Genomic DNA, 12500 nt, shown 5'->3' on the forward strand with positions numbered 1-12500 from the left:
CTTCTAGATAAAGAGTGGGGAGAATGCAGCTAACATCGCTGGTGAGTTAGTAAACCTGACGAGGGGGCGGGTCTACGCCGGTGATGTCAGCATGTCAGTCAAACTTCTAGAGCAGCTGTTGGACATCCTGGATTCTCAGCTTCAGGCCCTACGACCAGCCAACAAGGAGTCTGCTGCACGCAACTACAACAAGGTACACACACACTACAACAAGGTACACACACACTACAACAAGGTACACACACACTACAACAAGGTACACACACTACAACAAGGTACACACACACTACAACAAGGTACACACACACTACAACAAGGTACACACACTACAACAAGGTACACACACACTACAACAAGGTACACACACACTACAACAAGGTACACACACACTACAACAAGGTACACACACACACACACTACATCAAGGTACACACACACTACAACAAGGTACACACACACTACAACAAGGTACACACACACACACTACAACAAGGTACACACACTACAACAAGGTACACACACACACACACTACATCAAGGTACACACACACTACAACAAGGTACACACACACTACAACAAGGTACACACACACACACACACACACACACACTACAACAAGGTACACACACACACACTACAACAAGGTCCACACACACGCAACTACAACAAGGTACACACACACACACACTACAACAAGGTACTCACACACACACACACACACACACACACACACACACACACACACACTACAACAAGGTACACACACACACACACACTACAAGGTACACACACACACACAGACCGTTGTAAGCATTTCACGGTAAGGTCTACACCTGTTGTCTTCTAGTGCATGTGACAAATAACATTTTATTTTATTTTATTTGTAGTAATTGTGTAACGTAAAGTGTGTTCCTGTCTACTTTAGTTGCAGAAGAGGGAACGCACCTGTAGAGCTTATGTCCAGGTAAACCACAACTCTCTACATTTAGTATATATTTACTATAGTATATTTACTATAGCATATTTAGTATAATATATTTAGTATAGTATCTTTAGTATGGTATATTCTGTATAGTATATTTAGTATAGTATCTTTAGTATAGTATTTTTAGTATAGTATATTTAGTATAGAATCTTTAGTATGGTATATTTTGTATAGTATATTTAGTATTGTATATTTAGTATTGTGTATTTAGTATAGTATATTTAGTACAGTATATTTAGTATAGTATCTTTACTATGGTATATTTTGTATAGTATATTTAGTATCGTTGTCACGAATTGCTAGGAGTGGTGGTAGGAGTCAGGTGCAGAGAGCAGAGGTAAGGAAATAATGATTTCTTTTTTCCGGTACAAAACGGTCAACGCCAACACAACAGGCGCGTGAACAAAATGACCAACCCAGTAATAACGGGCACAAAGTCCGGAAAGAAAATCAAGGCGAAATAGCCAGCACATCCAAAAAGCACACTGACATAAAATAATCCCGCACAAACCTGGGCGGGCTAAGCAGGCTTAAATAAACACAAATCAAGACACTCAAATAGGGAACAGGTGCAACCAATAAGACATACAAACAGAAAAGGAAAAAAGGATCAGCGGCAACTAGTAGGCCGGTGACGACGACCGCCGAGCACCGCCCGAGCAGGCAGGGGAGCCGCCTTCGGTGGGATACGTGACAGTACCCCCCTGACGCGCGGCTCCCGTAGCAAGCCGCCACCGGCCTCGAGGGCGACCCGGAGGACGAGGCGCAGGGCGATCCCCATGAAGGCGGTGGAAATCCCTCAGTAGTGAGGGGTCGAAAATGTCCTTCACTGGTACCCAGCACCTCTCCTCCGCGCCGTACCCCTCCCAGTCGACGAGGTCCTGTAGGCCCCCCACCCGACGTCTGGAGTCCAGAATGGCGCGTATCGTATACGCCGGGGACCCCCCAATGTCCAGAGGGGGTGGAGGGACTACCCGGCACCTCACCTTCCTGCAGGGGACCAGCCACCACCGGCCCGAGGAGAGACACATGAAACGAGGGGTTAATACGGTAGTAAGATGGAAGTTGTAACCGTTAACACACCTCGTTTATCCTCCTCAGGACTTTAAACGGCCCTACACACTGTGGCCCCAGCTTCCGGCAGGGCAAGCGGAGGGGTAGGTTTCGAGCCGAGAGCCAGACTCGATCCCCTGGTGCAAACACAGGGGTCTCACTGCGGTGCTGGTCAGCGCTCTTCTTCTGCCGTCCACTCGCCTTTGTTAGTGCGTCTTGGACGGCTTTCCAAGTGTCCTTCGAGCGCTGCACCCACTCCTCCACCACAGGAGCCTTGGTCTGGCTCTGGTGCCATGGAGCCAGGACCGGCTGGTAGCCCAATACGCACTGAAACGGTGACATGTTAGTTGATGAGTGACGGAGGGAGTTTTGGGCTACCTCTGTCCATGGGACGTATCTCGCCCACTCCCTGGGCCGGTCCCGGCAATACGTCCATAGAAACCTACCCACCTCTTGGTTCACTCTCTCCACCTGCCCATTACTCTCGGGGTGGAAACCCGAGATCAGGCTGACCGAGACCACCAACCGTTCCATGAACGCCCTCCAAACTCTGGACGTGAACTGGGGACCCCGATCAGAAACTATGTCCTCGGGCACCCTGTAGTGCTGGAAGACATGGGTAAACAGGGCCTCCGCAGTCTGCAGAGCCGTAGGGAGACCGGGCAACGGGATGAGACGGCAGGACTTCGAGAACCGATCCACAACGACCAGGATTGTGGTGTTTCCCTGAGATATGGGAAGGTCGGTGAGAAAGTCCACTGACAAGTGCGACCACGGCCGCTGTGGAACGGGGAGGGGCTGTAATTTCCCTCTAGGCAGGTGTCGAGGAGCCTTGCTCTGAGCGCACACCGAGCAGGAGGAAACATAAAACCGCACGTCCTTTGCCAAGGTGGGCCACCAGTACTTTCCCCTCAGGCTCCGCACTGTCCTCTCGATCCCAGGTTGACCCGAAGAGGGGAGATTATGGGCCCATCGAATAAATCGATCACGGACACCAAGCGGCACGTACTGAACACCTGCTGGACACTGAGATGGTGCTGGTTCCAACCGTAAGGCCTGCTCGATCTCCGCGTCCACCTCCCATACCACCGGTGCTACCAAGCATGACGCTGGGAGGATGGGAGTTGGATCGATGGCCCTCTCCTCGGTGTCATATAGGCGGGACAGCGCGTTGGCCTTCGTGTTTAATGAACCTGGCCGATAGGAGATTGTGAACCAAAATCAGGTTAAGAACATGGCCCACCTGGCCTGACGCGGATTCAGTCTCCTAGCTGCCCGGATGTATTCGAGATTAAGGTGGTCAGTCCAGATGAGGAAAGGGTGCTTAGCCCCCTCAAGCAAGTGTCTCCACACTTTCAGAGCGTTGACTACAGCTAACAACTCCCGGTCCCCCACGTCATAGTTCTGCTCCGCCGGACCGAGCTTCCTAGAAAAGAAGGCGCAAGGGCGGAGTTTTGGTGGCGTGCCCGAGCGCTGTGATAGCACCGGCCCCCACCCCAGTCTCGGACGCGTCCACCTCCACTATGAATGCCAAAGAGGGGTCCGGATGAGCCAGCACGGGAGCGTCGGTAAACAGCTCCTTCAGACGACTGAAAGCTCTGTTCGCCTCTGCTGACCAGCGCAAGCGCGCCGGACCCCCCTTCAGCAGTGAGGTAATGGGAGCAGCCACCTGACCAAAGCCCCGGATAAACCTCCGGTAGTAATTGGCAAACCCTAAGAACCGCTGCACCTCCTTTACCGTGGTCGGAGTCGGCCAATTACGCACGGCCTTAACGCGGTCACACTCCATCACCACCCCCGAGGTGGAAATGCGATACCCCAGGAAGGAAACGGCTCGTTTGGAAAACACACATTTCTCAGCCTTAACGTGCAGGTCATGCTCCAGCAGTCGCCCAAGCACCTTGCGCACCAGGGATACATGCGCGTAGCGTGTGGCGGAATAGATCAGGATGTCATCAATATACACCACCACACCCTGCCCATGCAGGTCCCTGAGAATCTCGTCGACAAAGGATTGAAAAATGTCTGGAGCATTCTTTAACCCATACGGCATGACGAGGTACTCATAGTGGCCCGATGTGGTACTAAATGCGGTTTTCCACTCGTCTCCTCCCCGGATACACACCAGATTGTACGCGCTCCTGAGATCCAGTTTCGTGAAAAAACGCGCTCCGTGAAATGATTCCACCGCCGTAGCGATGAGAGGTAGCGGGTAACTAAACCCCACTGTGATGGAATTTAGACCTCGATAATCAATGCACGGACGCAGACCTCCATATTTTTTCTTCACGAAAAAGAAACTCGAAACGGGTGACATGGAGGGCCGAATGTACCCCTGTCTCAGAGATTCCGTGACATATGTCTCCATAGCCAGCGTTTCCTCTTGTGACAATGAGTACACGTGACTCCTGGGAAGTGTAGCGTTTACCTGGAGGTTTATCGCGCAATCCCCTCGTCGATGAGGTGGTAATCGGGTTGCCCTCTTCTTACAGAAGGCGATAGCCAAATCAGCATATTCAGAGGGAATGTGCACAGTGGAAACCTGGTCTGGACACTCCACCGTCGTTGCACCGATGGAAACTCCTTTACACCTGCCTGAACACTCCTCTGACCACCCTCTGAGAGCCCCCTGTCTCCACGAAATATCAGGGTTGAGATTGGCCAGCCAGGGAATCCCCAGCACCACTGGAAACGCAGGCGAATCAATGAGGAAGAGACTAATCCGTTCCCCATGATCCCCCTGCGTTACCATGTCCAGTGGAAACGTGGCCTCCCTGACCAGCCCTGACCCTAATGGTTGGCTATCTAAGGAGTGCACGGGGAAAGGTTGGTCCAACGACACCAGAGGAATCCCTAGCCTTAATGCGAGCCCACGATCCATAAAATGTCCAGCTGCGCCTGAATCGACTAGCGCCTTATGCTGGAAAGATGGAGAAAACTCAGGGAAAGTTATAAGTACAAACATATGGCCAACAGGGAGCTCTGGGTGAGGTTGGTGCTTACTCACCTGGGGTGAACGAGGAGTGCTCTGCCTGCCATCCCGATTCCCAGAGGAGCTCCTCCAGCACCAGTCATAAGGATGGGAGCTGGAGGACCTGGAGGTGGAACCAACAGGGCCCGTTCTGGACGCCCGCGGGCAGCCAGCAGGTTGTCGAGACGAATGGACATGTCAATAAGTTCATCCAGTGAGAGGGTAGTGTCCCGACAGGCTAGCTCCCGGCGGACGTCCTCCCGGAGGCTGCAACGATAGTGGTCCATCAGGGCCCTGTCGTTCCACCCCGCCCCAGCAGCCAAGGTCCGGAACTCCAGAGCAAAGTCCTGTGCGCTCCTCGTCTCCTGCCGCAGGTGGAACAGCCGTTCACCCGCCGCCCGGCCTTCTGGTGTGTGGTCGAACACGGCCCGGAAACGGCGGGTGAACTCGGGGTAGTGATCCCTTGCCGAGTCTGGGCCATACCACACTGCGTTGGCCCACTCCAGGGCACGACCCATTAAGCAGGAGACGAGGACGCTCACGCTCTCCTCTCCCGAGGGAGTCGGACGAACGGTAGCCAGGTACAACTCCAGCTGTAGCAGGAACCCCTGGCACCCAGCCGCCGCTCCATCGTACTCCCTGGGGAGAGCCAGGCATAGGGCCCCGGATCCGGATGCCGGAGGAGGGGTAGTAGGTGGAGGGGGAAGAGGAGCTGGGGATGAGGTAGGGAGGCCACTCCTCTCCCATCGGTCCATCCTCTCCATCATCTGATCCATGGCTGAACCGATCCGGTGGAGAATGCTGGTATGATGGAGGACCCTTTCTTCCATCGATGGGAGAGGAGGCGCGGCTGCTCCTGCTGACTCCATAGCTGGTGCCGGATTCTGTCACGAATTGCTAGGAGTGGTGGTAGGAGTCAGGCGCAGAGAGCAGAGGTAAGGAAATAATGATTTCTTTTCTCTGGTACAAAACGGTAAACGCCAACACAACAGGCGCGTGAACAAAATTACCAACCCAGTAATAACGGGCACAAAGTCCGGAAAGAAAATCAAGGCGAAATAGCCAGCACATCCAAAAAGCACACTGACATAAAATAAACCCGCACAAACCTGGGCGGGCTAAGCAGGCTTAAATAAACACAAATCAAGACACTCAAATAGGGAACAGGTGCAACCAATAAGACATACAAACAGAAAAGGAAAAAAGGATCAGCGGCGACTAGTAGGCCGGCGACGACGACCGCCGAGCGCCGCCCGAGCAGGCAGGGGAGCCACCATCAGTGGGATACGTGACAATCGTATATTTAGTATAGTATATTTAGTATAGTTTATTTTAAGTATAGTATATTTAGTATACTATATTTAGTATTGTATATTAAGTATAGTATATGTAGTTTGTATATTTAGTATAGTATATTTAGTATTGTATATTTAGTATAGACTCTTTAGTATTGTATATTTAGTATAGTTTATTTAGTATAGTATATTTAGCATAGTATATTTAGTACAGTATATTTAGTATTGTAGTTTTAGTATCTTTAGTATAGCATATTTAGTATAGTATATTTAGTATTCTATATTTAGGGTATTATCTTTAGCGTAGTATATTTAGTATTGTATATTTAGTATTGTATGTTTAGTATAGTATCTTTCGTATTGTATCTTTAGTATAGTATATTTAGTTTAGCATATTTAGTATTGTATATTTAGTATAGTATATTTAGTATTCTATTTTTAGGGTATTATCTTTAGTGTAGTATATTTAGTATTGTATATTTAGTATTGTATGTTTAGTATAGTATCTTTCGTATAGTATATTTAGTATAGTATATTTAGTATAGCATATTTAGTATTGTATATTTAGTATAGTATCTTTAGTATAGTATATTTAGAATGGTATCTTTAGTATTGTATATTTAGTCTAGTATATTTAGTATATGTGTGTGTGATATATCTCTGGTCCGGACAGGTGACTGGTTCATGAGGCTTTATATGATATAGTCTATACAGTACATAGTATATACATACAGTACCAGTCAAAAGTTTGGACCTTTGGACCTACTCATTCAAGGGTTTTTCTTTATTTGTACTATTTTCTACATTTTAGAATAATAGTCCAGACATCAGAACTATGAAATAACACATGTAGTAACCATAAAGAATATATATATATATATATATATATATATATATATATATATATATATATATATATATATGTGTGTGTGTGTGTGTCTCTGACAGGCGGTGGTTCAGGTAGTTGATAACCTGTTGGGTCCTGAAGCTCTAGTCTCCTGGGCTGATATGAGGACCACTGACCAATCACGCTCTGCCTCGCTGCTATTGGACGCCATGGAAAAAGGAGCCTTTCTATTGGCTAACAACATCTACGAGGGGCGGTTCAGCGACAGAGCGCCCAATGTCGGTAAGTTTGGCGTGTTTGTGTGTGTGTGTGTTTTAGCAATCTGTTCAGTTTGAAGTGTAAAAACTTCCCTCTCTGTTTCTCTTTCACGTGTGTGCGCGTGCGTCTGTGTGTGTGTGCGTGCGTGTGTGTGTGTGTGTGGGTGTGTAGATCTGGAGGTGTATGTATTGAACACAGAGGCAGACCTACAGGACCTGACGTTCCCTCACTCCTATGACAGTGACAGTGTTCTACAGCTCTCAACTGCTACTCTACAGCAGTACAGCAGCAATGGTCAGTCACACGCACACGCACACACACAAACACACACGCGCAAACACACGTGCACAGACACGCACACACACACACACAAACAGACACACACACACACAATGGATCTATCTCTCCACCTCTCATCCATCACTAGGAAGGTGAAGATAGTTCTATCTCTCCTCCTCTCTCCATCTCTAGGTCAGGTGAAGATAGTTCTATCTCTCCCCCTCTCTCCATCTCTAGGTCAGGTGAAGATAGTTCTCTCCTCCTCTCTCCATCTCTAGGTCAGGTGAAGATAGTTCTCTCCTCCTCTCTCCATCTCTAGGTCAGGTGAAAATAGTTCTCTCCTCCTCTCTCCATCTCTAGGCCAGGTGAAGATAGTTCTATCTCTCCTCCTCTCTCCATCTCCAGGTCAGGTGAAGATAGTTCTCTCCTCCTCTCTCCATCTCTAGGCCATGTGAAGATAGTTCCAGCTCTCCTCCTCTCTCCATCTCTAGGTCAGGTGAAGATAGTTCTCTCCTCCTCTCTCCATCTCTAGGTCAGGTGAAGATAGTTCTATCTCTCCTCCTCTCTCCATCTCTAGGTCAGGTGAAGATAGTTCTCTCCTCTCTCCATCTCTAGGTCAGGTGAAGATAGTTCTCTCCTCCTCTCTCCATCTCTAGGTCAGGTGAAGATAGTTCTATCTCTCCTCCTCTCTCCATCTCTAGGCCAGGTGAAGATAGTTCTATCTCTCCTCCTCTCTCCATCTCTAGGCCAGGTGAAGATAGTTCTCTCCTCCTCTCTCCATCTCTAGGTCAGGTGAAGATAGTTCTATCTCTCCACCTCTCTCCATCTCTAGGTCAGGTGAAGATAGTTCTATCTCTCCTCCTCTCCATCTCTAGGTCAGGTGAAGATAGTTCTCTCCTCCTCTCTCCATCTCTAGGCCAGGTGAAGATAGTTCTCTCCTCCTCTCTCCATCTCTAGGTCAGGTGAAGATAGTTCTATATCTCCACCTCTCTCCATCTCTAGGTCAGGTGAAGATAGTTCTATCTCTCCTCCTCTCCATCTCTAGGTCAGGTGAAGATAGTTCTCTCCTCCTCTCTCCATCTCTAGGTCAGGTGAAGATAGTTCTCTCCTCCTCTCTCCATCTCTAGGTCAGGTGAAGATAGTTCTCTCCTCCTCTCTCCATCTCTAGGTCAGGTGAAGATAGTTCTCTCCTCCTCTCTCCATCTCTAGGTCAGGTGAAGATAGTTCTCTCCTCCTCTCTCCATCTCTAGGTCAGGTGAAGATAGTTCTCTCCTCCTCTCTCCATCTCTAGGCCAGGTGAAGATAGTTCTCTCTCCTCCTCTCTCCATCTCTAGGTCAGGTGAAGATAGTTCTCTCTCCTCCTCTCTCCATCTCTAGGTCAGGTGAAGATAGTTCTCTCCTCCTCTCTCCATCTCTAGGTCAGGTGAAGATAGTTCTATCTCTCCTCCTCTCTCCATCTCTAGGTCAAGTGAAGATAGTTCTCTCCTCCTCTCTCCATCTCTAGGTCGGGTGAAGATAGTTCTCTCCTCCTCTCTCCATCTCTAGGTCAGGTGAAGATAGTTCTCTCCTCCTCTCTCCATCTCTAGGCCAGGTGAAGATAGTTCTCTCCTCCTCTCTCCATCTCTAGGCCAGGTGAAGATAGTTCTATCTCTCCTCCTCTCTCCATCTCTAGGTCAGGTGAAGATAGTTCTATCTCTCCTCCTCTCTCCATCTCTAGGTCAGGTGAAGATAGATCTCTCCTCCTCTCTCCATCTCTAGGTCAGGTGAAGATAGTTCTCTCCTCCTCTCTCCATCTCTAGGCCAGGTGAAGATAGTTCTATCTCTCCTCCTCTCTCCATCTCTAGGTCAGGTGAAGATAGTTCTCTCCTCCTCTCCTCATCTCTAGGTCAGGTGAAGATAGTTCTCTCCTCCTCTCTCCATCTCTAGGTCAGGTGAAGATAGTTCTATCTCTCCTCCTCTCTCCATCTCTAGGTCGTGAAGATAGTTCTATCTCTCCTCCTCTCTCCATCTCTAGGTCAGGTGAAGATAGTTCTATCTCTCCTCCTCTCTCCATCTCTAGGTCAGTTGAAGATAGTTCTCTCCTCCTCTCTCCAACTCTAGGTCAGGTGAAGATAGTTCTCTCCCCCACTCTCCATCTCTAGGTCAGGTGAAGATAGTTCTATCTCTCCTCCTCTCTCCATCTCTAGGTCAGGTGAAGATAGTTCTCTCCTCCTCTCTCCATCTCCAGGTCAGGTGAAGTTAGTTCTATCTCTCCTCCTCTCTCCATCTCTAGGCCAGGTGAAGATAGTTCTATCTCTCCTCCTCTCTCCATCTCTAGGTCAGGTGAAGATAGTTCTATCTCTCCTCCTCTCTCCATCTCTAGGCCAGGTGAGGATAGTTCTCTCCTCCTCTCTCCATCTCTAGGCCAGGTAAAGATAGTTCTATCTCTCCACCTCTCTCCATCTCTAGGTCAGGTGAAGATAGTTCTATCTCTCCATCTCAAGGTCAGGTGAAGATAGTTCTCTCCTCCTCTCTCCATCTCTAGGTCAGGTGAAGATAGTTCTCTCCTCCTCTCTCCATCTCTAGGTCAGGTGAAGATAGTTATATCTCTCCTCCTCTCTCCATCTCTAGGTCAGGTGAAGATAGTTCTATCTCTCTTCCTCTCTCCATCTCTAGGTCAGGTGAAGATAGTTCTCTCCTCCTCTCTCCAACTCTAGGTCAGGTGAAGATAGTTCTCTCCTCCTCTCTCCATCTCTAGGTCAGGTGAAGATAGTTCTATCTCTCCTCCTCTCTCCATCTCTAGGTCAGGTGAAGATAGTTCTATCTCTCCTCCTCTCTCCATCTCTAGGCCAGGTGAAGATAGTTCTATCTCTCCTCCTCTCTCCATCTCTAGGTCAGGTGAAGATAGTTCTATCTCTCCTCCTCTCTCCATCTCTAGGCCAGGTGAAGATAGTTCTATCTCTCCTCCTCTCTCCATCTCTAGGTCAGGTGAAGATAGTTCTATCTCTCCTCCTCTCTCCATCTCTAGGCCAGGTGAAGATAGTTCTCTCCTCCTCTCTCCATCTCTAGGCCAGGTGAAGATAGTTCTATCTCTCCACCTCTCTCCATCTCAAGGTCAGGTGAAGATAGTTCTCTCTCTCCCATCTCAAGGTCAGGTGAAGATAGTTCTCTCCTCCTCTCTCCATCTCTAGGTCAGGTGAAGATAGTTCTCTCCTCCTCTCTCCATCTCTAGGTCAGGTGAAAATAGTTCTATCTCTCCTCCTCTCTCCATCTCTAGGTCAGGTGAAGATAGTTCTCTCCTCCTCTCCCCATCTCTAGGTCAGGTGAAGGTAGTTCTCTCCTCCTCTCTCCATCTCTAGGTCAGGTGAAGATAGTTCTCTCCTCCTCTCTCCATCTCTAGGTCAGGTGAAGATAGTTCTATCTCTCCTCCTTTCTCCATCTCTAGGTCAGGTGAAGATAGTTCTCTCTCCTCCTCTCTCCATCTCTAGGTCAGGTGAAGATTGTTCTTCTCCTCCTCTCTCCATCTCTAGGCCAGGTGAAGATAGTTCTATCTCTCCTCCTCTCTCCATCTCTAGGCCAGGTGAGGATAGTTCTCTCCTCCTCTCTCCATCTCTAGGCCAGGTAAAGATAGTTCTATCTCTCCACCTCTCTCCATCTCTAGGTCAGGTGAAGATAGTTCTATCTCTCCATCTCAAGGTCAGGTGAAGATAGTTCTCTCCTCCTCTCTCCATCTCTAGGTCAGGTGAAGATAGTTCTCTCCTCCTCTCTCCATCTCTAGGTCAGGTGAAGATAGTTTATCTCTCCTCCTCTCTCCATCTCTAGGTCAGGTGAAGATAGTTCTATCTCTCTTCCTCTCTCCATCTCTAGGTCAGGTGAAGATAGTTCTCTCCTCCTCTCTCCATCTCTAGGTCAGGTGAAGATAGTTCTCTCCTCCTCTCTCCATCTCTAGGTCAGGTGAAGATAGTTCTATCTCTCCTCCTCTCTCCATCTCTAGGTCAGGTGAAGATAGTTCTATCTCTCCTCCTCTCTCCATCTCTAGGCCAGGTGAAGATAGTTCTATCTCTCCTCCTCTCTCCATCTCTAGGTCAGGTGAAGATAGTTCTATCTCTCCTCCTCTCTCCATCTCTAGGCCAGGTGAAGATAGTTCTATCTCTCCTCCTCTCTCCATCTCTAGGTCAGGTGAAGATAGTTCTATCTCTCCTCCTCTCTCCATCTCTAGGCCAGGTGAAGATAGTTCTCTCCTCCTCTCTCCATCTCTAGGCCAGGTGAAGATAGTTCTATCTCTCCACCTCTCTCCATCTCAAGGTCAGGTGAAGATAGTTCTATCTCTCCATCTCAAGGTCAGGTGAAGATAGTTCTCTCCTCCTCTCTCCATCTCTAGGTCAGGTGAAGATAGTTCTCTCCTCCTCTCTCCATCTCTAGGTCAGGTGAAGATAGTTCTATCTCTCCTCCTCTCTCCATCTCTAGGTCAGGTGAAGATAGTTCTCTCCTCCTCTCCCCATCTCTAGGTCAGGTGAAGATAGTTCTCTCCTCCTCTCTCCATCTCTAGGTCAGGTGAAGATAGTTCTCTCCTCCTCTCTCCATCTCTAGGTCAGGTGAAGATAGTTCTATCTCTCCTCCTCTCTCCATCTCTAGGTCAGGTGAAGATAGTTCTCTCCTCCTCTCTCCATCTCTAGGTCAGGTGAAGATTGTTCTCTCCTCCTCTCTCCATCTCTAGGCCAGGTGAAGATAGTTCTATCTCTCCTCCTCTCTCCATCTCTAGGCCAGGTGAAAATAGTTCTATCTCTCCTCCTCTCTCCATCTCTAGGTCAGGTGAAGATAGTTCTATCTCT

General features: G+C 48.7%; 1 protein-coding gene across 5 annotated transcripts in view; it reads left to right on the forward strand.

Annotated features, from left to right (window-relative positions):
• LOC106592948 (adhesion G protein-coupled receptor L1) overlaps positions 1 to 12500 on the forward strand; it is an 89935-nt gene that overhangs the window by 48983 nt on the left and 28452 nt on the right. For all 5 annotated transcript variants that reach the window (XM_045690748.1, XM_045690747.1, XM_045690744.1 and 2 more), the window contains 4 exons: positions 8 to 193; positions 927 to 965; positions 7254 to 7434; positions 7582 to 7704. In XM_045690748.1, the coding sequence (XP_045546704.1) occupies positions 8 to 193; positions 927 to 965; positions 7254 to 7434; positions 7582 to 7704 (529 nt within the window). The remainder of the gene's footprint in view (positions 1 to 7; positions 194 to 926; positions 966 to 7253; positions 7435 to 7581; positions 7705 to 12500) is intronic.

This window comes from Salmo salar, chromosome ssa12 (assembly GCF_905237065.1).
Source record: "Salmo salar chromosome ssa12, Ssal_v3.1, whole genome shotgun sequence".
Lineage (NCBI taxonomy): Eukaryota > Metazoa > Chordata > Actinopteri > Salmoniformes > Salmonidae > Salmo > Salmo salar.